At 42.3% G+C, this 21,393-nt stretch overlaps 1 protein-coding gene across 1 annotated transcript in view; it reads left to right on the top strand.

The window, feature by feature from the left end:
- The window catches only part of CACNA2D3 (calcium voltage-gated channel auxiliary subunit alpha2delta 3), an 832,322-nt gene that overhangs the window by 476,781 nt on the left and 334,148 nt on the right, over nucleotides 1-21,393 (top strand). The window contains exon 12 of the mRNA XM_082346809.1: nucleotides 12,645-12,723. Within this exon, the coding sequence (XP_082202935.1) occupies nucleotides 12,645-12,723 (79 nt within the window). The remainder of the gene's footprint in view (nucleotides 1-12,644; nucleotides 12,724-21,393) is intronic.

The following is a 21,393-nucleotide window of genomic DNA, read 5'->3' as shown; positions in this document are numbered from 1 at the left end:
AGCTGAGACAGAATAAAAGGGGGACTTATTTTAGATAACATTAAGAGGGAGAGACTTTCAGGGGTAGAAAGTTTTATGGTAAGACATCTGTTAGAATGGTAATTATCAAAAAGACAAGAGATAACAAGTGTTGGCAAGGGTATGGATAAGAGGAACCCTTGTGCACTATTGGCAGGAATGTAAATTAGTGCAGCCACAATGGAAAACAGTATGGAGATTCCTCAAAAAATTAAAAGTACACTACCATGTGATCCAGCAATCTGGCAATATGTACCCACTCTGTAGGAAGGAATTTTTCTGAAGGAAATGAAATCACTATCTCGAAGAGATATCTGCACCGCCATGTTCATTGCAGCATCATTCGCAATAGCCAAGACATAGTAACAACATAAATGGCCATCTATAGATGAATGGATAAATGTGATATATATATAAAATGCAGTCATAAAAAAAGGAAATCCTGCCATTTGTGACAACATGGATGGATCTTGAGGGTATTATGATAAGTGAAATAAGTTGGACAGAGAAAGGCAAATATCAATACTACATGATCTCACTTATATGTGGAATCTAAAAAAAACAAAAACAAATAACAAAACTGATATAAACAGAGAGTAGAATGGTGTTGCCAGGGGCTGTGGAGAGAGGAGTGAGGGGAATGGGGAAGATGCTGGTCAAAGGCTGCAAACTTCCAGTTACAATATAAATAAATTCTGGGGATCTAATATACAGCATGGTGACTATAGTTAACAATACTATATCATATACTTGAAAGTTGCAGAGACTAAATCATAAATGTTCTTACTAGAAAAAAAAAAGTAGTAATTGTGTGAGGTGATGAATGTGTTAACTAACCTTATGGCCATCATGTTGCAATATATCCACTTATCAAATCATCATATTATAGACCTTAAACTTATACAATGGTATACATCAATTATATCTCAATGAAGCAGGGGGAAAAACAATTAAATTTTTAAAAAATGCTTAGTTTATCAATTTAAATAATAAATAAATGTACATTTCTTTGTACAATGCATAAAGTAATAAACTACAGGTAAAAGACTGAAGAAACCCCACAAGTTCCTCCTTATCTACTGGCATTTGGGCTACAGGGCTCAAGATGGCCTGTTTCCTATTCAGGAAACTAAGCTGTTTAGGGGGATAAGTGCAGAAGTGATGCAGTTCTGAAAGAAGATGATGCTTTTTAGGGCTCTACCATGGTCCCCTTAACCAGAGAGAAAAACAAACCCGTGTCCTCAGTGTTGCTCACAAAGTTAGGATAGAGATAGTGTAAAAAATTGAGGAGGGTCTTCAACCAGCAACTTTTGAGAAGTCGGCAGTAGTGAGTAACAGAACAACAGGCCCATCTCCTCTCTCTCTATTTTTCTTTATATCTCTTTGCCTTCCTCTTTCTATAAAATGTATTTTCAAAACTTACAACTTCAGTGAGGGTGGAGACCATATGGTTTTTTCCTCCCCATAGTGTCTCCAGCATTGAGCAGAGGGTTTAGTACTATGATGGGTACCCCATTAATACCTGATGGATGGAAGAGTAGATAGGAGGGTGGGTAGATAGGAAACAGAAAACAGAAAAGGTAAAACAGATTAGAGGTCAGTAGGAAAGAAAAAGGGACACCAAAGTCAGGGGTATAAAAGTAGAGCCAAAAACAACTTATCTCAGAGGGGTTGTAGCCCTCTGCTTGAGGCAGCCAATGCAGAACAGGAACCCAGGACAGCTGTAAGACTCACAGTCTGTAAGAATAAAACATAACAATTGCTTAGGATAAAATACAACTTTTACTGATTGAAGACAATAAATTTTCCCCTGGAGTTTCTCAAAAAGAAGACAATGGCTCCCCAATCCCTATGGAACTTTCATTTACTTTCCTGTCCCGTCCACCTGAGGCCTCTACTCATTTATGTCAATTTAGTGGCTCTCTAGAGTAGGATCCTCAAAGAACTTGGGGGCTTGCTCTCACAATGGAAGTTCTAGGTTTAGGGTGCACTATCCAAATCATGCTACTGCTTCTGTGGGCTTTGGCTACAAATCCCAGTGAGAACACACAAGGACCACACTTGTGCCCAAGGCCAAGTGGGCCTTGGTCCTGTACCCTGATCTGGGCCCTTGGAGTCTCCCCAGTCCAGAGGTAGAGGAAGGCAAAGAGAGACAAACTTGTGGGGAGGAACATTAAGGAAAAAGGAGCTTTTCTCTAAGGTCCAGAGAGGCAGGCCCAAGTCAAGTCTTCAATCTTTGCACTCCTAGGCTTTTCCCCAATCGATACTCTCTTTAGGGTCCAGGCAAGAAGGACCATTGGAGGTCTCCTCTTAGAAAGAATCCCCCGCCACACACACTCTTTTGCACCCCAGCCCCTACCATTTTACTTTGTTTCATTTAACAGCAATCCTGCCATGTGGGTCCTATTATGTTAACCATAGTATCTTACAAGTAAGGGAAGGAGGCTTAGACGGTCTTCAGCTCCTTCAGAGAAGACCCAGATTCTAAGACTAGGTGTGCCCAATTCCTAATTCTTAACCCTGTCTTGTACCCAATGCATTCTGCTAACCTGCCCACCCAGTCATCTCTGTTTTCCATGAAATGATGCCATCTGTCCAAACTGTCACAAACTATGGGGGAAAAGGAGAGAATTCCACTGAAAGTTGCTTGGAATAGCAAGGGTCACATCACTATTTTAAGATGTAGTCTTTTCCCTGCTAGGTAATCTCTGAAGCAGGCAGTAATTTAAAATACAGTTGGCTCCAATCTTTGCATGGTTTTCATCTAGAATCAAGGGGCAGAACCTAGGAAGAAACATATTATAAACCTGATCATCCACCCATGGACGGCCTTAAATAAGACACCATTTTATGGCCCCTAAAGCTGAGACTGTAATAACAAAGACCAGAGCTTTTTCATTTCTCCATTTCTTCCTGTTTTATCACTGAGCTTCAGTGTAAAAAGAAACCAAGGGAACTGAGCAGAGGGAAAGTAAAAACTTCAGCTGATTGATAGCAGTCCAGTCTGGAAAAACAGGAAAGTATTTAAAATGGAGTTAGTAATGAAGGAAAGGGCTCTAACTCTGATAAAGTCTAGTATATCCCATGCTGACTTCTTTTGACTTCCAAAATTTGTGAAAAGAAATGAAGAGAAAGTGAGTGACTGATATAGATTGAGAATCTACCATATGCTGGATGCTCAGTTGGGCACAGTTGCCTCATTCTGCCCTCACAACATCTATATTTCTGTTTGGAGGGAGAAATAGATGTAAATCAAATAAACAAACAAATCGTAAAGATAACTGCAAAATGTATCAAACACCATGGAGGAGACAAATGGAGTGATCCAAAGGAGGGGAACTGGGGTCAGAGGGAGTTAGTCATGAAAAGTGGGAGGAGAAGAGTATTCCAGGCAGTGGGAAAGGTGGAGACGAAGACTAAAGCTAAAACGGTTTTGTCATATTTCCACATCCTCCAGGGCATCTAGCCGTGATAAGGAGTTTGCAGTATATCCTAAGTGCAATGGGAAGACATCAGAGGGTTCTAACCCAGGGAGTCACACGATCCCATGGTGTTTCATGAGCAAAAATACTGCCATCCCAATTTGTGGAACAATTAGCTTCTCTTTCCATAAGTGGATTTTCTGATCTGTTTTGCTTAATTTAACAACTTTACATACATGAGTTTCTTTTTGTTTATTGTATTGAATCTGTAAGCCTTCTTGGAAGATGGGGCATACTTGTTAACAAATAACTGTCACCACCTGATCTCTCCAGGTCTAAGAGGGCAAGAGAGGCAGAGAGGGACCTCCCAGCTGACCTCACCTCACCCATGGGAGTTGAGTTTTTTTTCAAGAGTCTTCCTATCAGCAGAAGGGGACTTTTATGGCATTGCCAATCAACAAGTGTTTGAGTGCTGGCTCTTTGCCAAGCATTGTGCTGGATTCTATGGATTCAAAAATGAATGAGACAGGAGTCATGTCTGTCTGTCCATTCCATCCCTGCTCCTTTAAATGTGCTTCTTCAAAGGTTCCATGACTTGATGTCATCATACAAACTCAGGGTTTACAGTGGTGCCCATTCTGTCTCAGGGCTCTTGACATCTTATTCCTCCATGTTGAGGACTTATTCCCCATGTGACTTTTCTGGATCTGACCATGGATATCCAGTATCTAGTACTCACTGAATCATCAAAGAATAAGCACGCAAATGAGTGAATGAACTTCTCTCTCAATTTGGCAAGCACTTAAGATGAAAGTGCCCATCTTGTTTGTCCAAAGAACACAATCTACTTTTGAGAAATTTATAGTGCAGAATACAAGAATTATATAAGACAGTAGTTTTTAACCTGGAATCCAGAGGGTTCTTAGAGAATCCCAGTTTGGACTTTGGTGGAGGAGATACCTCAGACCTCATGAATCTGAAATTGTGAATGTACATCCTTCAGCCTTTTTTGTGGGGAGAAGGTCCATAGCGCTTGTCAAATTCTTGGTGGATCTCATGACTTTGCAAAGGTTAATAGAAGGTTTCATGTTATACCTCTGATGTTACTCTGATTGTGTTAGGAACTCTCAATCTCATTATCCTTAGCTTGTCAAAACCCTTCTCTTAGAAAAATCCTCTTCTTTACTCACAAAAGTCAGTTTCCTCTTCAATCAAACCTCTGGGTACGGTTAGGGAGGCATCCATGAATAGGAGATTTGGCTTTCCTGGGCTCACCTTGTTTGGTTTTACTGCAACAAACTGTCTGAAACACAAGTGGAATGCAACCCTACCTGACTGGAACTCATTGCTTCCAACCTGTCTTTTCATTTATTATCTCATTTACCGTTGATCACAGTAAATGGATGAATGAATGATCCATGTGTAGGTGGAGAAAGCACAGTTCAGAGGGTTTCACTAACTTAGTCAAGATTGCCAAGACAGTAAGTATGGATTTGGACTCACCTGGAACCCAATTCTCCTGATTCCCAACTGTTTTAAGGGTACTCAGTATTCGTTTTAATCAAATATAGTTAGGCACATAGACATGGAAATGACTGTCATGAAGGAAGAAGTTTATTATACTCATAGACCCCTGGAAGCAAGAGGCATGTCATACTATGCAGGGCCACACGGGGAAGCACAAATACAAGATGAGTGACAGTGGGGAGGGGAACTGATGGGCTGAAGCCTTTATTGTGTTTTTTGTGGGAAGAAAGAGGCAAAGCAGGATAAGCAGGCTTAGAATTGAATAATTTCAGTGGGCTCAGGGATGTAGGGGCTGTCCCTAGCTGTCTGATACCTATCTGGCCCTGAAGTGATTAGGGCAGGTGGATAATGGCCCTGGGTGTGCACACCTGATAAAAGGAGATAGTTGGGGACATGGGGTCTGGATTGGTTGGTTTACATATCAAAAGTGCACTTGAAGGCAAATTGTTTACTATCTCCAAAATTGGCTAACCAATTGGGATGGGCAGTTTCTCCAGGACAGTAAGTCCCCAGATATCAGAGCATCAAAAATACCCCCTGAATGAAGTTAATGGAGCTGGATAGTCTAATGAGTTGTATCACCCACCTTTGAGGATATTTGTAGCTTGACTTCTTACTCCTCCTTGAAGTGGTGTGTAATCTCTATTCCACAGTGCTAACCTAAGTTAACAGTCTCTGGGTGACCCAGAGACATCCATCTCCTTCACTTGGAAAAATACATGGCCATAAAACTGGACTTCCACCCCTGGCCAGAAGATTACAAATGGCAATTTTTTCTGAATTAGGATATTTTCAGTACCACACATGAGATATCAGGCACTGTGCTTGAGAGGAAGGAGATTATACAGACTCTTAGAGCATCCCCAAAATGACAGTCCATTTTTCATAATGGTCTATGATATTCATTTGTTGAAATTTTATTACTTTTGTAAGTTAATTCAATTTATCCCATTTTATTGCTGCTCAGGGCACTGTTACCTTATTTGCCTCTCTTGTCCTTCTGGATAAAGATGTTTCTTCTTTTATTATGAGCATGATGGCTTCTAGATTAAAGCAGCCTGCTCAATAAAACTGTTTTTATTGGCATCCACCTTCTCTGAGCCCACCTCTACTCTTGCAGCATTTTCATGAAGACAAATATTGGCAGTGATTTATGAAGCATTTTTGTGGTTAATCAAGTTCCAGCTCTCATTTTCTGCTTAGAGATTAAAGATTTTATTCAGAAATGCTTCCCGCGTCAGAAATCATAGAAATGAGCAAATAACAATAGAAGTTGGTTAGGAATATTTTTTGTGAAGATACAGGTTAAGAACATAGTAACAATTGACTTTAAAACACAAAGACATCAGAAGACTTCTTTCTAAAGCTGAAGTTGTATACCATTTTTGAGAAATCCTGGGTATATTTTAGGGAATAATTGAGTTGGACAGTGAGTCAAAAGGGACAGAAGTAGGTGAGAAGATGTGAAGGTGAGTCTACATGCTTGTTTGCAGAGGCCTGCAACTTAGCTGAATTGAAATATGGAACACATGGGTGTGGGCAACCATATGTAACTGGATGATTCTTTTAGCAAATTTTATTTATACTTATAATCCATAAATTGCATGTTTTTAAAGGTAGAGATACTGAATTTATAGTTAAATGTTATTTTAAAGTAAAAGATTGCCTTCGTTTTTAAAAACAAAAGTAAAGACTGTATATTTGGAGGCTCCTCAGTGCCCTGTCCCCAGCCCTTTCCTCTGTATCGGGACCCAGTAGTGGGGCTATTGTAATTTCAAGAAGCAATACTTTGGGTGTGAATACCCAGCTCAGCAGCTACAGACATCTGGGTACAGATCTGCCCTTTCTTGGGGAAAGAAGAAAGTGCAGTTGGCTGATCCTGCTTGCCCAGTCTAGCTGGTGTCTGATATTCCTGCCTTGTTGGATTGACACAGCCTTCTTTAAAAATGTCCTCTTGATCCAGCTCCTCTGTTTCTTTTTTTAACCACCCAATGGATTGTAAACTCCTTGAAGTTTAGCCTCAATCCTTTGCAATCTATAGAATCACTTTATTGGAAATGGCTTCAAATATTTCTTAATTCCCAGTGCCACTTCTTTTTGTTCAGGCCTTATCTTTTTGGTGATATGTTTGTTTGTTTTTTTAACATTTATTTTATTTTATTTTATTTATTTATTTATGGCTGCGCTGGGTCTTCGTTTCTGTGCAAGGGCTTTCTCTAGTTGTGGCAAGCGGGGGCCACTCTTCATCGCGGTGCACAGACCTCTCACTATCGCGGCCTCTCTTGTTGCGGAGCACAGGCTCCAGACGCGCAGGCTCAGCAGTTGTGGCTCACGGGCCTAGTTGTATGGCATGTGAGATCTTCCCAGACCAGGGCTCGAACCCGTATCCCCTGCATTGGCAGGCAGATTCTCAACCACTGCGCCACCAGGGGAGCCCTGGTGATATGTTTTTAAAGTGTTGGACTCCAACCACCTGTTTCAGACCCACCATGGGTGCTTCCAAAAAATGTAGATCCCTGGGCCTACTTAATCTGAATCTCTGGAGGATGGGTGCTGGGGACTGGTTATTCCGATGCCCAGTGAAGTCTGAGACCTCTCACCCACCTGGCCAGAGCCACTGTCATCTCACCTGCAGTGTTTCAGTGGCCTCCTACTTAGTGTCTGTGCTTCTATTCTTATCTCCCTATCGCTGTGGTCCTCAAACTTGGATGCAAATTGGGCTCTCCATGGGGAGAATAAAAGTTGGGCCCTGCCCAAATCAGAGGTTCTGATTTGATTGTCTTGGTTGGGCCCCGGGCATTCAAAACTGTAAGAACATCACAGGAAAGCTGAATGGGCAGCCAGGATGAGCACAACTCTCTAAGGCCTGTTCTCCACACTGCAGACAGAATGATCCTTTCACAGGATTATGTGTCAATCCACATCAGGCTTCTACTCAGTTCCTCCTCTGGCTTCTGTTCTTGCTACGGAAAAAGCCCAGGCTCTAACAGAGGCTGCAAGGCCCACATGATTAGGCACCTGTTGTCTGTCCAGGTTCATCCTGTACAATCTCTCCTACCTGACTCCACGTCATCCATACTGGTCTTGTCAATATCCCTTGCGTATTCCTATCTCAAGGCTTTGTACCTTCTGCTCCCTTCACCTGGAACATTCTTCCCCAATAGCCATACGCCTTGCTCCCCAGCTCCACCCATGTTCTGTCCAGATCCCTGCTCAAGCGTCACCTTATTGGGGAGGCCTTCCCTTCCTCCCTTTCTAAAATAGCAGCCCCCATCATTCTCCATTGCATAACCCTGCTTTATTTTCTTTATAAGCTTTTAATCCAACAAATACATAATCGTTTTATGAATCTGCCATTTATCATCTGTTTTACTCTCATGAAAATGTAGGCTCCCTGAGGACAGAGAGTTTGTTCTCTTTACCCGTCGTATCCCCAACACCAAGAATGGTCCCTGGCACATACTTGGTGCTCAGAAGTTACTTGTGACAGATGATGAATGCTACCCTTGGACTGTCTCAAAAGCATGGGCGTTGGTTATTTCTCCTTCAACGCTGAAGGGAGTTGTGAAGGCAGCAGCAGCCTGTTTCCTGGCTGTACAGTTGCCCCATTATAGTTCTGCTGGCAGCCACTCTCCTTCCCCTGTTTAATGGCTGTAGAAAGGAGAGAATTTGATTGATTATTTTTGCAAACTCAAACTACCCTATGTGCACTAAAGGTTGAGAGGAATAGTGCTCCTCTAAGTTTCTGGAGGGAATTGTATCTAAATGAGTAAGAAGCATAATCTGTGTTTTGGAAAAACTGGATTGAGTTCTTTGTGTCATCTGGGAAGTTTTATACTAAGTTAAATTAAGTGACTTTGAACTTTGAAATGTCCACATCCTAACATTTTATTAAGCTTAATTGGGTTTGTAGAATATTTAAAGACCATCCAAACTCAAATGGGAGATCAAAATGAACTAATAGGTTGATGTAGACTTCCCCCCGCCTCCTGCCTTTGTGCTGCAGTAATGAAAGTGATGCATTCATACCTGGGGATGATGAGCACAAAAGCCTGGCTTTCTGGGGAGTTTTGGTGTGTCCTGATGACTGCCCTGGTCTGCACTGTGCCATGGCCCCTTCCCATGATCATCTGTGCTCTGAACCTGGCTTTCAGAACCATCCCCATCTGTCTCTGCTAAGGAGGCTTGCCATATAGTAAAAGTAGTTGGGCTCTAGGCAGACTTGTCAAAGTTTGTTTGATGGAGCTTCTTAGGGAAGAAATCTCCAATTATTGGCCATAAAATCCAAAAGGTTACAGAATCTGTCAGAGATGGAAATGAGGAGCAGTTTGACTCTATTACTCATAGAGGTTTTGCACTCATTTCATTGAGCAGTGGAGTAAGGCAGCCCACCCTACAAGATGCAAGGCCAGAACTTAATTTCCACAGGTCATCTCTTCTCCTATTTGATTTTCACTGATACATTTACTTTTCCTATGTCCTTGGAGAATGGTTCAGGAAGTAGCAGTGTCATTACTTTCTTTTCATTTAAAATGATCCTTAATTATTAAAGCAATATTTGTTCATTTGTAAAAACATTCAAAGGATATAGAAATTTACAGAGTAAAACGTGTAAGTCCCCTTTTAGAAAAAAATAGGATTCTGTGCTACACAGTATCCCACAACTTGCTTTCCCCCTTGCTAAGTTATAATGGATGTCTTTCTCATGAGTACATAGCTGCATGGTATTCCACTACATGAATGTCCCATGAGTTTTTTAGCCAATCAGCTATCAAGAGAAACTTGGAATTTAACAGGTTTTAACCATTACAAATAATAAAGGTGAAGGTCCTTGTTTTTTACATATTTGTGTATTTGTGAAAATGTCTAAAACCGAATTATAGGGCTTTAAGAAGATATGCACTCTACAATTCTCCATACATCTATGACTTCGTGTCATCTCTGTTACCTGCTTGGCCCCCACAGACATTTTATTTGTTATCCTGGCTATAGATAAATGCCTAGAGCTAGAATTACTGAGTCTGAAAAAATTACAAATATAAAATGCTGTTGTTAAATGGATCTCCAGAATATTTATTTTGGAGTAAAGTCCCTTCATTTTGTTGCCAGTTGAAAGGCATTATTGTGAGAAATCCAGGGCATGAACCCAGTATTGTTTGATTATGTTTATTTTATACGCAGAGAGGCAACGAGTCATTTCCATGCCATTTCTACTCAAATAAGGGGGCCAATTCACTGGGAGCCAAGGGCTGCACATAAATGGAAATATTTAACATGATTCTGATTTTCTTTCATAAGCAATAAAATAAAATACAAACCAACAAAACGAGTATAATGCTATAAATATCTTTGCACATACCTGACCCAGGGGATGGTGCTGACTGAAGAAGCCACAGTAGTGTTGTCAGTAGGGGCAGCGGTGCTGGTGGAGGGCGTCGTGGTGCTGGTTTTCATGATTGTGGTTACTGTTAGCACATTATTCCTGTGTAATCATGTCTGGTCTGAAGTTTGGTGCAATCCTACTGGTTTTCCAAACGGGTTGCCATCTTTTAAAATCAGAAATTGTGTAAGTTTTCCTGAATGGTTCACAGCACTGTTCTGGGGTTTTAACTATGCCTCCAAGAGAGAACTCAGTTTATCCTCAGGTTCATCACCTGGATGGCAGAGTAGGTTTGGCACCTGCAGGTACCTTTGCTCAGAACAAATAGGCTGTTTTGCGTCAGGTCTTTTCCTCTTTGCCTGCAAAGATAGACTCACAGCTTCACTTCCTAAGAGCTATCTTTTATGCTTTCTGCTTCGTTAAGAACTTGCTTTGTGCAGGTTTTTATTAATCTGATGTTTTCCTTTTAAATAAATTGAATTTGAAATGAAAGGTAAAGATCTTTGAAGAAAAAAGCCTGAGGCTGGTCTGGCTCCCGTGAGGGCTGGCTCAGGGCCTTGTAGCCGGCTGGGTTGACAGAACCGGCATCTCCAGGAAATTGAGGGGAGACCCCAGTGTTATCCTGAGGTCATGGAAGACCTCTCTCATTAGATCAGTACTTGATGAAACTAAGCAAATCCCTTTACTTAACCGAGCCTCAGTTTCCGCCTAAATCAGACATTTTCAGCTAAAAGCCAACAGTGGCCAGGCAGGAAAAGTGAACAGGGGACAGCTCTGTGTAGGAAGGTCAGTGGTGACCACTTTGGGCCTATGAGGTTGCATCTTCTATTTTTTTTCCCCAAGAGAGTCAGAATCTCCCAATTAAAAAAAAAAAAAAAAAAATCCCTCCTCCCAATGTGATTCCAGTGGGAATAGTGTGGAAAAGAGCTGGGGGAATGAAAGAGGCAAAGGCCTCTGTGTCTGCTCATCTGCCCCGGAAGCCCCCTTGCAGGAGCTGTTGATGGATGAAATAACTGCCTTACTGAACACAAATGAGGACAGACTAAGGCTACACAATGATAACGTATATTTAAACATCTCTTTAAGTTGGAAATGAACCATCACGTAAGAACTAGTCTTCCAGTTATATGTCTCAGTTAAGAGGATACTCGTAACTAAAGCAAAATCTTAATTTTCAGCCAGCTATGTGCATTTACATTTTTATCCATTCATTTATTGAGTTGTAATGTTCCAAGCACTGTGCCCCATCAAAGCACAGCCATCCTTTCCCTTGTCAGGTGGATGGTCTAGTGGAGATCAACCTCACAGATATAACCACCAAGATACTAGTTAACAACAGTCTCAATAAAGGCTCTGAAGGAGCCGTAGGGGTGCTTGACCCAGTCTGGCTGAGTGGAGGAGACATCAGCTGGAAAGACTTTGGGACCACATGTTTAATGTAATTCATCTAATACCATGTCTGCATTTAACTCAGTCATAAATTGGTGGCCGAAGTACTGACTTCACCTGCCAGAAGAATTTTGTTTGGACTGTGCGGTATTGACCCACATGCCATTTAAAATGTGAACCAAAGGATTTTAACCCTTTTAATTTCTTGTTTTTCTTCCATCTAACCCTCAAGTACAACTCTGGGAGGTGGGTTGTACTTTATTTCAAAGAATTCTGGCCTCATAATAGAGATTTGAGAAGGCTAATAGAGAGTGAGAGATCCAAGGTTTTATATGTGTTCTCTGCTCTTTAGGAGCCAAAGTTTAGGAAAGCTAGAGAGGGTTCCCTTTGGTCTCCTGGCTATAGGCTGTGCCTCTCATCCCAATTAATTACCACCACAGACAGTAAGAGAGTGTCTGCAGCCTGTTCTCACCATTGGGTGGGTGGGGGGCATGCTGAAGTTCTTTCGGTGGCGTTTTTATTCCCAAGAAGAGCACACTCTGTACTTCCTGTGCGGATGAGGAAAATGGTTGCCAATTTGGTCCAGACCTGGATGATCTTTGTCCATATATGTGTAGCAAACCCAGGCCCACGATGCTGCCAGTCTCCCGTTTCAAGTTATTCTCCTCTGTCGCAAGTTGCACACAGAAAAACAACCACCACCAGTGCCATATGGGTTAAAAGATCAAAGGCCCCAGTTTTGAATATATTTCTAGCTGACTTTACTTCAAATGTCTTAAATATGTTTCTAAGGATGGGAAGCATGGAGCATTAAAGAGGTAAACCACATGTGTGTGAGCCATGCTTGTGGTCTGGGCAGGAGGGTGAAAAGTGAAAACCACTGATCCGGGTGTTCCTCTTCCTCTCAGGTTCGCATCTTCACGTACCTCATTGGAAGAGAGGCTGCTTTTGCAGACAATCTCAAGTGGATGGCCTGTGCCAATAAAGGTAGGTCCCTGGATGGGTTCAGTTCTGAATAAGTTCTCCGTGGATGTGTAGAAACAGAGACAGTCACGAGAAAGTGAAGAGTTCTACCAGAAGGCTGTGAATTCTAAGATAAGGTCTGCATGTTTCTAAATGATTATGACTGACTTGTAACAACTTCTCCCAAAATGTGTTTATAAACTTTGAGGACATAGTCAAGTGGAGTGGTTAAGCCTCTCCACTCTATTGCTTAGTAGCTGAGTGACCTTGGAAGAATTACTGTGGCAGAGCCATTTACCATGCACCAAATATACATGTGCTCACTCACCATTCCCAGCCCCCTTGCACTGGTTCTGGCCAACAGGCTTTAAGCAGAACCAACCTGGGTCATTTATGGGCTAAAGCATTTAAGAGCTGGTTTGGTGGTATCTATATTCTTTTCTGCTCCTGTGAACTCTGAAGCTACATGATGGAATAGATGAAATAGCCTGGGTTCCTGAGTGGCCGCATGGAGCAGATGCCTTTCCATTCAGCCTGTCTTCTGCCATCTGCCAGCCGATGATGGATATATAGTCTGTGTGATAAACCTTTGTGTTAAGCCAGTGAGATTTCCAGTTTGATATGTTCCCATAGCATAACTTAACCTACATAACTAATTAACTTAGTTAACTTTAACCTGCTTCAGTGTTCTAATTTTCAAAGTGGAGAGGGTGATAATAGCTTTTCTTTTTGATTTTTATTGAATATAGGGTTAAAAAAGGAAATAGTACAGATTAGGTGCCTAGTTCAGTGCTGAGACCTAGTAAGCGCTCAATAATTGTTGGCTTTTCTGCATTCACAGGTTAATTTTCTACATTCACAGGCCCTGATGTGTGTTGGAAACAATGCTTTAGGGAAGGCACAGGGAGGGAAGGAACAGGGCCTCCAGTCTTATGAAGGGCTTCTTTTCAGTCTACACACAACCAAGAAGGCAAAGCATAGGAGGCAAATAGGTGGTATATTCTAGATTCCTTGAGTCTTAACCCAAACTCCTTGAGTTCAAATCCAGCCTCTACCAAATACCAATCACGGTGGTAGATGTTACCTGGGTCTGAGTTATATCACCTACAGAATAGAGATAGTGATGATACCTGCCCCCAGACAGATGCTGTGAGCACGAATGAGGCCATGCAGGTAAAGCTGGCAGCTCAGTGCCTGGCACAGAAATGCCCCATATGATTTCCTAGTGTTATATTGATCTGTGGTTATGTCTTATCTCTGCTCAGAGGCTATACAGTCCCTGAGAGCAGCCTGTCACTCTGATTTCCTCTTGAGCACTCAGCCCAACCTCCTACTCTATGTAGAGTGGCTGCTTCTTTAAGGTTTGAAAAATGAGCAAATTGACTATAAATACTAATAAAGGAAGATATGTCCTGTTGCACAGTAAATTGGTATTGGTGGATGAAGGTGGTCTATTTCTACATTGCCTGTTATGCCGTCCTTTATAAAAGTTCCAATATATGTATGTTAGTGGAGGAAAGAGAACTCAGGGAAGGGTTGGCAGGTCTCAGCTTTAGTTTTGGTGACTTAAGACAAAGTTATTTTAGTTGCAAGCAACCAAAGTTGCTCCCTGAAATTAAAAAGAAGAGTGTTTTGGAGAGAGAGGAGAGTGAGTCAGAACCCAGAGTGGGAAGGGAAGCTTATGTCTCATGAGGGACCAGGGGCTGTGTTTTTGTTTTTCTTTTCCTTCTTGGTTTCTTTCTACATTCCGTGGCATTCTTCTTCTCTGTAGATAGACCTTCTCTGCTAGGGCATGTGCATGTCAAAAATGGCTACCCCACGCTGTGCATACCCATCTATCCACATAACACCTATTGTGGAGAAAGGAGAGTTTATATCTTCTCCCAAAAATGATTCTGACACCCAGCTTGGGACAGGTCTTCCCCTGCCGAATTGCATGTAGGCAGCGGTAAGCCCACAAAGAAAAATATATGTGCTCTGCAGGTGGATAGACACGGGAAGTTCTCAGGGAATAGGTGCCTAGCCAAGCAAGTAAACCTCTGCCTCACTTTCCCTTCGTTTGGCATTGTCTTTTATTATCTGCTTCTACTTGGAGAAATCTTTGAAGCAAGTCTCAATTTCCTCATCTAATAATGGAGAACTGCATGAAAGGTTTGAACATTTCCTTGAAGCTCTAAAATAACATGTTCTGCAATTATTTTAGTTTATTGGATGGCTCACCTCACTCAAAAGTATCAGTAATTCTGATTGTCTCAGAGTAATGCATTTGGCTTCATTTGAAGGGGGAATATAGAAGGAAAGTAGGCATGAGGAGATGGAGGCTGAATGGATCCTAGGTTGCCTCTGAGAAAAGAGACCATTGAGATAATTTTTGGAACTTCACTGGCATTTGAGTGAGCTACACTTTCTCAATTTTTTCCTTGATTCTGTGGTCTTGAAAGAAAGAGTTCCTTTCCATTTTTTAATTTTTAAAAGTTTTCATGTTATTCCTGCCACATCAGACTGCAATTCTTCCCATCAGCGAGTATGCATTTAGTCATGGGTTATTGTTTTTACCACTGTCTGTGTCCAGCTGATGAAAATTACTCAAATTGAAGTCTTGTCTTAATCAACTAATATTACACCATAATTTAGTTTTAGTCATTGTTTATAAGAATCTTTGAAGAATCCTTTTGAAGACAATTTAGTCAACTCAGAGTATTTCGGGGCCTGGCCATAGAATATAGCCCTTTAGATTTATAAGTTCTGAGCGCAGCAACTTGGAAAATCCAAGGAGGTAATAGTAGCTGCTTAGCTGGCCCAGCCGCTGGATTCCGCAGTGATTCTCCTTCTCTTCCTGTCCAAATCCAGTTGTTTCCTTCCCTGCCAGAGTCAGTCCCTCACAATAGTTTCACCTTCCTCCTCTGCTTCTCTTCCAAAGGGCCTTGGGAATAAAATGTCATTGTTTGCCACTCTTCAAAGTAGCAGTTGCCATCAAAATGTCAGGTTCCAGTCATCTGTGCCCATATAAACATCGGCTTCATGTTGCGTCAGTTATGGGGTTTAGACCAACGTAACGTCGGTGAGCAAGTATTCTTCTATGGTCATTAATTAAATCATTGTTTATACTCTCAGATTGTTATAGTATGGAGGCAGCGTAACATTTTTCATCTCAAGTGACATGAGGTCCAGGGAGGGCCCGCCCCCCTCCTTACATATTTTTGCCCTGACTCAGCCAAGTTCTTCAGTGAAATGAAGCATTAGCATTCAGGGACCAGAGCAGACCCAGGGAAGCCCAGGGAGAAGCCTGTTGGCTGACTGACCAGAGTGACCCTAGGGAGGAGCAGGAGTTGTCAGGACCAGCTCATTGTCCCTGGGTCAGTGGTCAAGGACCTGCTATCGGTGTGAAACTTCTTGTTTGGAAGCCTGGTAGCCATGGAGACAGTTCTCAGTCAGTGGACCTCTGACACTGCCCTCTGGAAATGGATGTCTGGGCATATTCATAGCCCTCACAGGAGTTCTCTGCCTCCTCCAATCCACTAGCAAAATCCAGAGAGGCCTGGAGCTCATTGGTTTGTCTCATTTTATGCATAACTAGGTCCTATCTTGAGGCAACCAGCCCTAATGAGGCAAAGCAGCAAACCATTTAAAATACATTAAAACAATTATTGCCACTGTAGAATGGCTTATAGAACTTAAAATTCTGCATTCACACTGCTGGTTAAACAAGTGAACTGGGAAAACTGAAAAGAGGGGCCAACTAGCCCAGAGACTCCATAAAGCCTTGATGACCTTCTGTAATGTTCAGTGTGCCAAGATTTTAAATAAGCACTGCCTGATTCTCCTTCAAAAATCACGGTGAATGGAGTGTTTTCCAGCTGTGCAAATAAAGAAGGGTCTCTGTGTTTGGTTCTCAACCTATCTGTCTTCATTAGATCGAATGGAAACGCCACATGAGTCTCTCTTGGTTATCTGCTCAGCCTGTCCCTCTTTGATAGGCTAATGGTCAGTCTCTCCTTGTTTGAAAGAGAACTGGCGGCCTGAGACCTCCTTGGAAGTTCAGACCCACAGCCTTTTCCCACTAGAAATCTCTTAACCTCACTATACCTTTCCAAGTGTCAAATTTATGAGGCCAGAATGGTTGTTTGGAGTAGGGGAAAACTGGCAATTAAAATTTTTTGCTGTTTCAGAAAAGGTGGAAGAAGGCAAAAATGACAGTTATTCAGATACCTTTGTATAATTCTTTTTTTGTACTCTTCAACCAATAGCTCTCCAATTCCCCAACCCCCAGCCCCTGGTAATCCCCTTTCAACTCTGTTGCTATGATTTTCACTTTTCTAGATTCCACATACCAGTGATATACAGTATTTGTCTTTCTCTGTCTGACTTATCTTATTTAGCAAGATGTACTCAAGGTCCATACATGTTTTTGCAAATGGCAGGATTTCCTTGTTTCTCATGCTGAATAATATTCCTTTGTGTGTGTGTGTGTATACACTGTATCTTTTTAATCCATTTTTCCATTAATGGAGACTTAAGTTGTATACATTCTTTGTGTAGATTCCATAGAACTTGAGAATTTGAGTGGAAAGGGTAATAGTTGTGAAGATGAAGATGGTGCTACTGTTGTTAATAGCAACTAAGGATGACAAACTTCTTACTAAGTGCCAGGTAAAGTGCAAAGTACTTTTATGTATTATCTCTTTTGACCCTATTAAAGCTGTATAAAGTGCATGAGAAGGAAACTGAGACTCAGAGAGACTAGCAGCTCGCCCCAGGTTACCAGCTAGCAGGTGGCAGAGCCAGGATTCAGGCCCAGTTGATCCAAAGCCTGAGCCTAACTCTTCACCAGGGTGTGAGGTTGCTTCGCTTTGGGGAGAAGAAAGTCATGGTTCATAGAGGAATATTTCCCATGATTTGAGAGAATCTAGGAAAAGGAATCTAGATGTTGAGAAAGGACTTTAATGGTCTATAGTTAATAAAGACTGGAGCTGGGATTTATACCCAGCCTATGTGTTCCAGAAATTGTCCTGCTTCAGCTTGTGTAGGCATGTGGTCCAGTTTCTGACATTTTACAAATGGAGATATTAAGGCTCTCCGAGGAGACGAGGCAGGGTGGAATGGGGCACAGCGACAGAGCTGCAGGCAAGCCAGCATTCCTAGCTCCACAGTGTGATCCTTTAAATTAGAGCTTCCCAACCTTTTTGGCACCAGGGACCAGTTTCATGGAAGGCAATTTTTCCACAGACTGGGTGGGGGAGGATGGTTCAGGCGGTAACGCGAGCGATGGGGGGGATGGTCAGGCGGTGAAGAGAGCAATGGGGAGCGATAAGGAGCGGCAGATGAAGCATCACTAGCTTGCCCGCTGCTCACCTCCTGCTGTTCGGCCTGGTTCCTAACAGGCCGAGGACCAGTAGCCATGGTCCCCAGGGATTGGGGACCCCTGCTTTAAATTATTTTTTCTAGCATGAAATTTGAAATTAAAAATATAATATTATAGACTTGAGGACACGGGGAGGGGGAAGGGTGGGCTGGGACAAAGTGAGAGGGTGACATGGACCTATATATACTACTGGGTGTAGGGTAGATGGCTGGTGGGAAGCAGCCACGTGGCACAGGGAGATCAGCTTGGTGCTTTGTGACCGCCTGGAGGGGTGGGATGGGGAGGGTGGGAAGGAAATGCGGGAGGGAGGAGATGTGGGGATGTATGAATGTGTGTGGCTGATTCACTTTGTTATGAAGTAGAGACTAACACACCATTATAAAGCAATTATACTCTAATAAAGATGTTAAAAAAAAAGAGAAAAATGTAATATTATTCACACACAAAAGACTTGCTCCTAAATCAGAGGTTCTGGCTGATTCTGATAGTTTCACACTTGGGAGCCCCCTTCTCCAGGTGGCACATGCCCACTGAGGCCCCTGGGCTCCCTGCCCTAGTGGTCATTCTCTCCTTGGTCTTCTCTTTCCAACTCATTGGACATGTGCCCTTCAGCTCTCAGAGCCCAACAGACCTCTTACTTGTTCTTTGTAATGGTCCAAAGAGATATGGAGGTAGAAAGTTGTTTATCAATTCTGCATTTTTCTATAGAAAAAAGTGATTTTCAGTAGTGTGTGATGTTGATGGGGAGGACGAAGATGGGACAGAATATTGTGAGGGTCTTCCAAGAACACTGTTGTTCCGTAAGAGGATGCCCACCAGGTCACACCAGCAACATCACTGCCTACCTTATTGCCTTGAGAAGACTGGGACCTGATCACTGGCTTTCTTGTTTTCAGCCTGCCTTATGTCAGAGGGGAAAAGAGTCTTTGAAAAGACTCAAGGAGCAGTGCTCATCACACCAAAAGTAGAACGAGGACCTTACCCAGACCTTACTGGTGAGGTAGACAGTCATGGTCTCCCACTGAGGAGCAGACTCCGGGGTCCCTCAGATCTGGTGTCATTGCAAAGTGGAGTGTTGAATGATGTACTGATGGAGCATCTCATGCAGAGGCACCACTTAGACAAGGGACTCTTAAGAAATCTCTAAGTAAGGGTAGTAAAGTATCAGAAATACAAAGCACCAGGCTGCATGTGGTTTATCACACTGAGTAGTTGTAACTCAGAGTTCACAGGAGACTCTGTAAGGGAATAGGTAAATAAATTGATGTTATGGAGAAAAATGAGCAGATCATTTATAATAGGTGGCTAATTTCAGCATTAATTACTCCTTGATAATTACCAAAAGATTGCTGATTCTGTTTTCTTACATGATATATGAAGTCCAAAAATGCACATTAAAGAAGAGAATAAACATTCAAGAGCTAGAATTTAAAAGAAATAAAAAGAAGTGAGGGAAGGGGAGGGAAAGTGGCCAGTTCAAAGGATGCAGAGGGAGAAGGAGGGAAGCATCTATGGTTACAGCCAAAGAGTCCAGCCCTCAGCGACTTCCTGTTATCCATCAAAAGGTACATTTGTTAACTAAAACTTATATGAAAAACATTTAAAAACAAAAAGAGACTCTTTCAGAAAAGTTTTACAGTTTAACGGGTTGGGGTTAGACGATCTGATTTGCATGATTTGCATTAAGCTTTGCAGTGTACATTATTAATATTATCTTTGTAATTCTAGCTTTTCTTACCTTTTATACATCTGCATTTCTGGTCTATATATTAAAATATAAGTTAGAACTGTGGTATAGGTTTTGAGTAGACCTTTGGTGCTAACTACTGTGCATTTGCCAGGAACCTCATAGGGCAACCACATATTTCCCCACCCCAGCCTCAAACTTTCCCAGCCGCAGAGATTCAAACAGCCCATTAGGGGTGTCCTTACAGAGGAGGACCATGGTCTGAGCAGCCGCCATGCTGTCCTTTGCCATTACAGGAAGAGGCAGTGTCTTCAGTGGTTAAGAGCAAAGGTTTCGGAATCAAATGAATCTGTATTCGAATTGATCCAAGACAAATTACTAAACTCTGTTGTTTCTGTTTCCTCCCTATACAACGAGCACACGCACATGTAGAGCTGTTGTGTTACCCAAGTGTAGAGCAACAATGTGAATCACAGTAAGACTTTGGTGAATGTCCTTGCTTCAGTAATGGCTCTCACAGAGCCATGTGCTGGTTCTGGGAATATCACTCTGGACAAGACAGGCACCAGCTTTTTGTAACATTTCATGGAGCCAATATTCCATTGACAGAGAACAAAGTAAACAAGTAAATCAGAATTCAGCATTGATGAATCTTCAGAAGAAAGTGAAAGCAAGGTGAAGCAAGAGGAAATGAGTTCAGACAGCTAACCCCTGAATGATCCAAAGGAACCATCCGTAGAAAACTGGATAAATGGTGTGCCAGGCAGAGGGTATAGTAGGTGCAAGCTCCTGGGGAGGGTCAGGTGGATGAGCTTGGTGGGAGGATGGAAGGGGATGAGTTCATCCAGGGAGGCAGGGGCCTAGTGAGGGAGAGTCTTAGAGGTCAGGTAAGGAATTTGGATTTTATTCTAACCCTAAATAGAAGCTGTTTTAGGATTTTAGGCAGGGAGATGATGGTCTGCTTTATACTTTAGATGGTCTGCTTTATACTTTCCTTTGACTGCTGTCAGGAGTCTAGTTAACAAGGAGGGGGATTTGTGGGGCAAGGGTGGTTGTTGCTGTACCCTGGGGGAGAGACAGTGGAGTCTGGAGTAGGGTGGGAGCAGTGGAAATGCGGGATTGGACTTGAGACATATTTTAGAGATAGGGCCAGAAGAACATGCTGGTGGATTAGCTATGGGGTGGGGTGAGGAAATGATGGCTATCAAGGATAATTCTTAAGTGTTTGGCCTAGTTTGGCAGTGGCGTCATTTGCTGAGATGGGAAAGACCCAATGTGGGAGGAATAGGTTTGGCCAGGGAAATCAGGAGTTGGCTTTGGACGAGTTCAGTCTGAGAATCCTGTTAGTCATCCTTATGGAGGTGTCAGGTATACTGTTGGCTATGGGTCTGTAGCCAGCTTTTTGTAACTTTTCAGAACTTTGGTTATGATAAGCAAGGCCAAGTGAGGATGATCCCTCAGCTCCATCCCCTTCCAAATGTGTGATTGTTTTTCCTTCCCACTCCCCTTGAATGCTGAGAATCTATCTCTCCCATCTCCCTCCTTCTATTTATTCCCTCCCTTCTCTTGGCCCTATTTTGGAAAAGCCAAATCAGGGATTTTTACTGTTGGCTTTGAGGATTAGAATGAAAACACAGACAACCAA

This window comes from Balaenoptera borealis (genome assembly GCF_965194805.1).
Source record: "Balaenoptera borealis genome assembly, chromosome: 12".
NCBI classification, from domain to species: Eukaryota; Metazoa; Chordata; class Mammalia; order Artiodactyla; family Balaenopteridae; genus Balaenoptera; species Balaenoptera borealis.
Note: the sequence above shows the minus strand (reverse complement) of the source record. Positions and strands in the feature narration are given on the sequence as shown.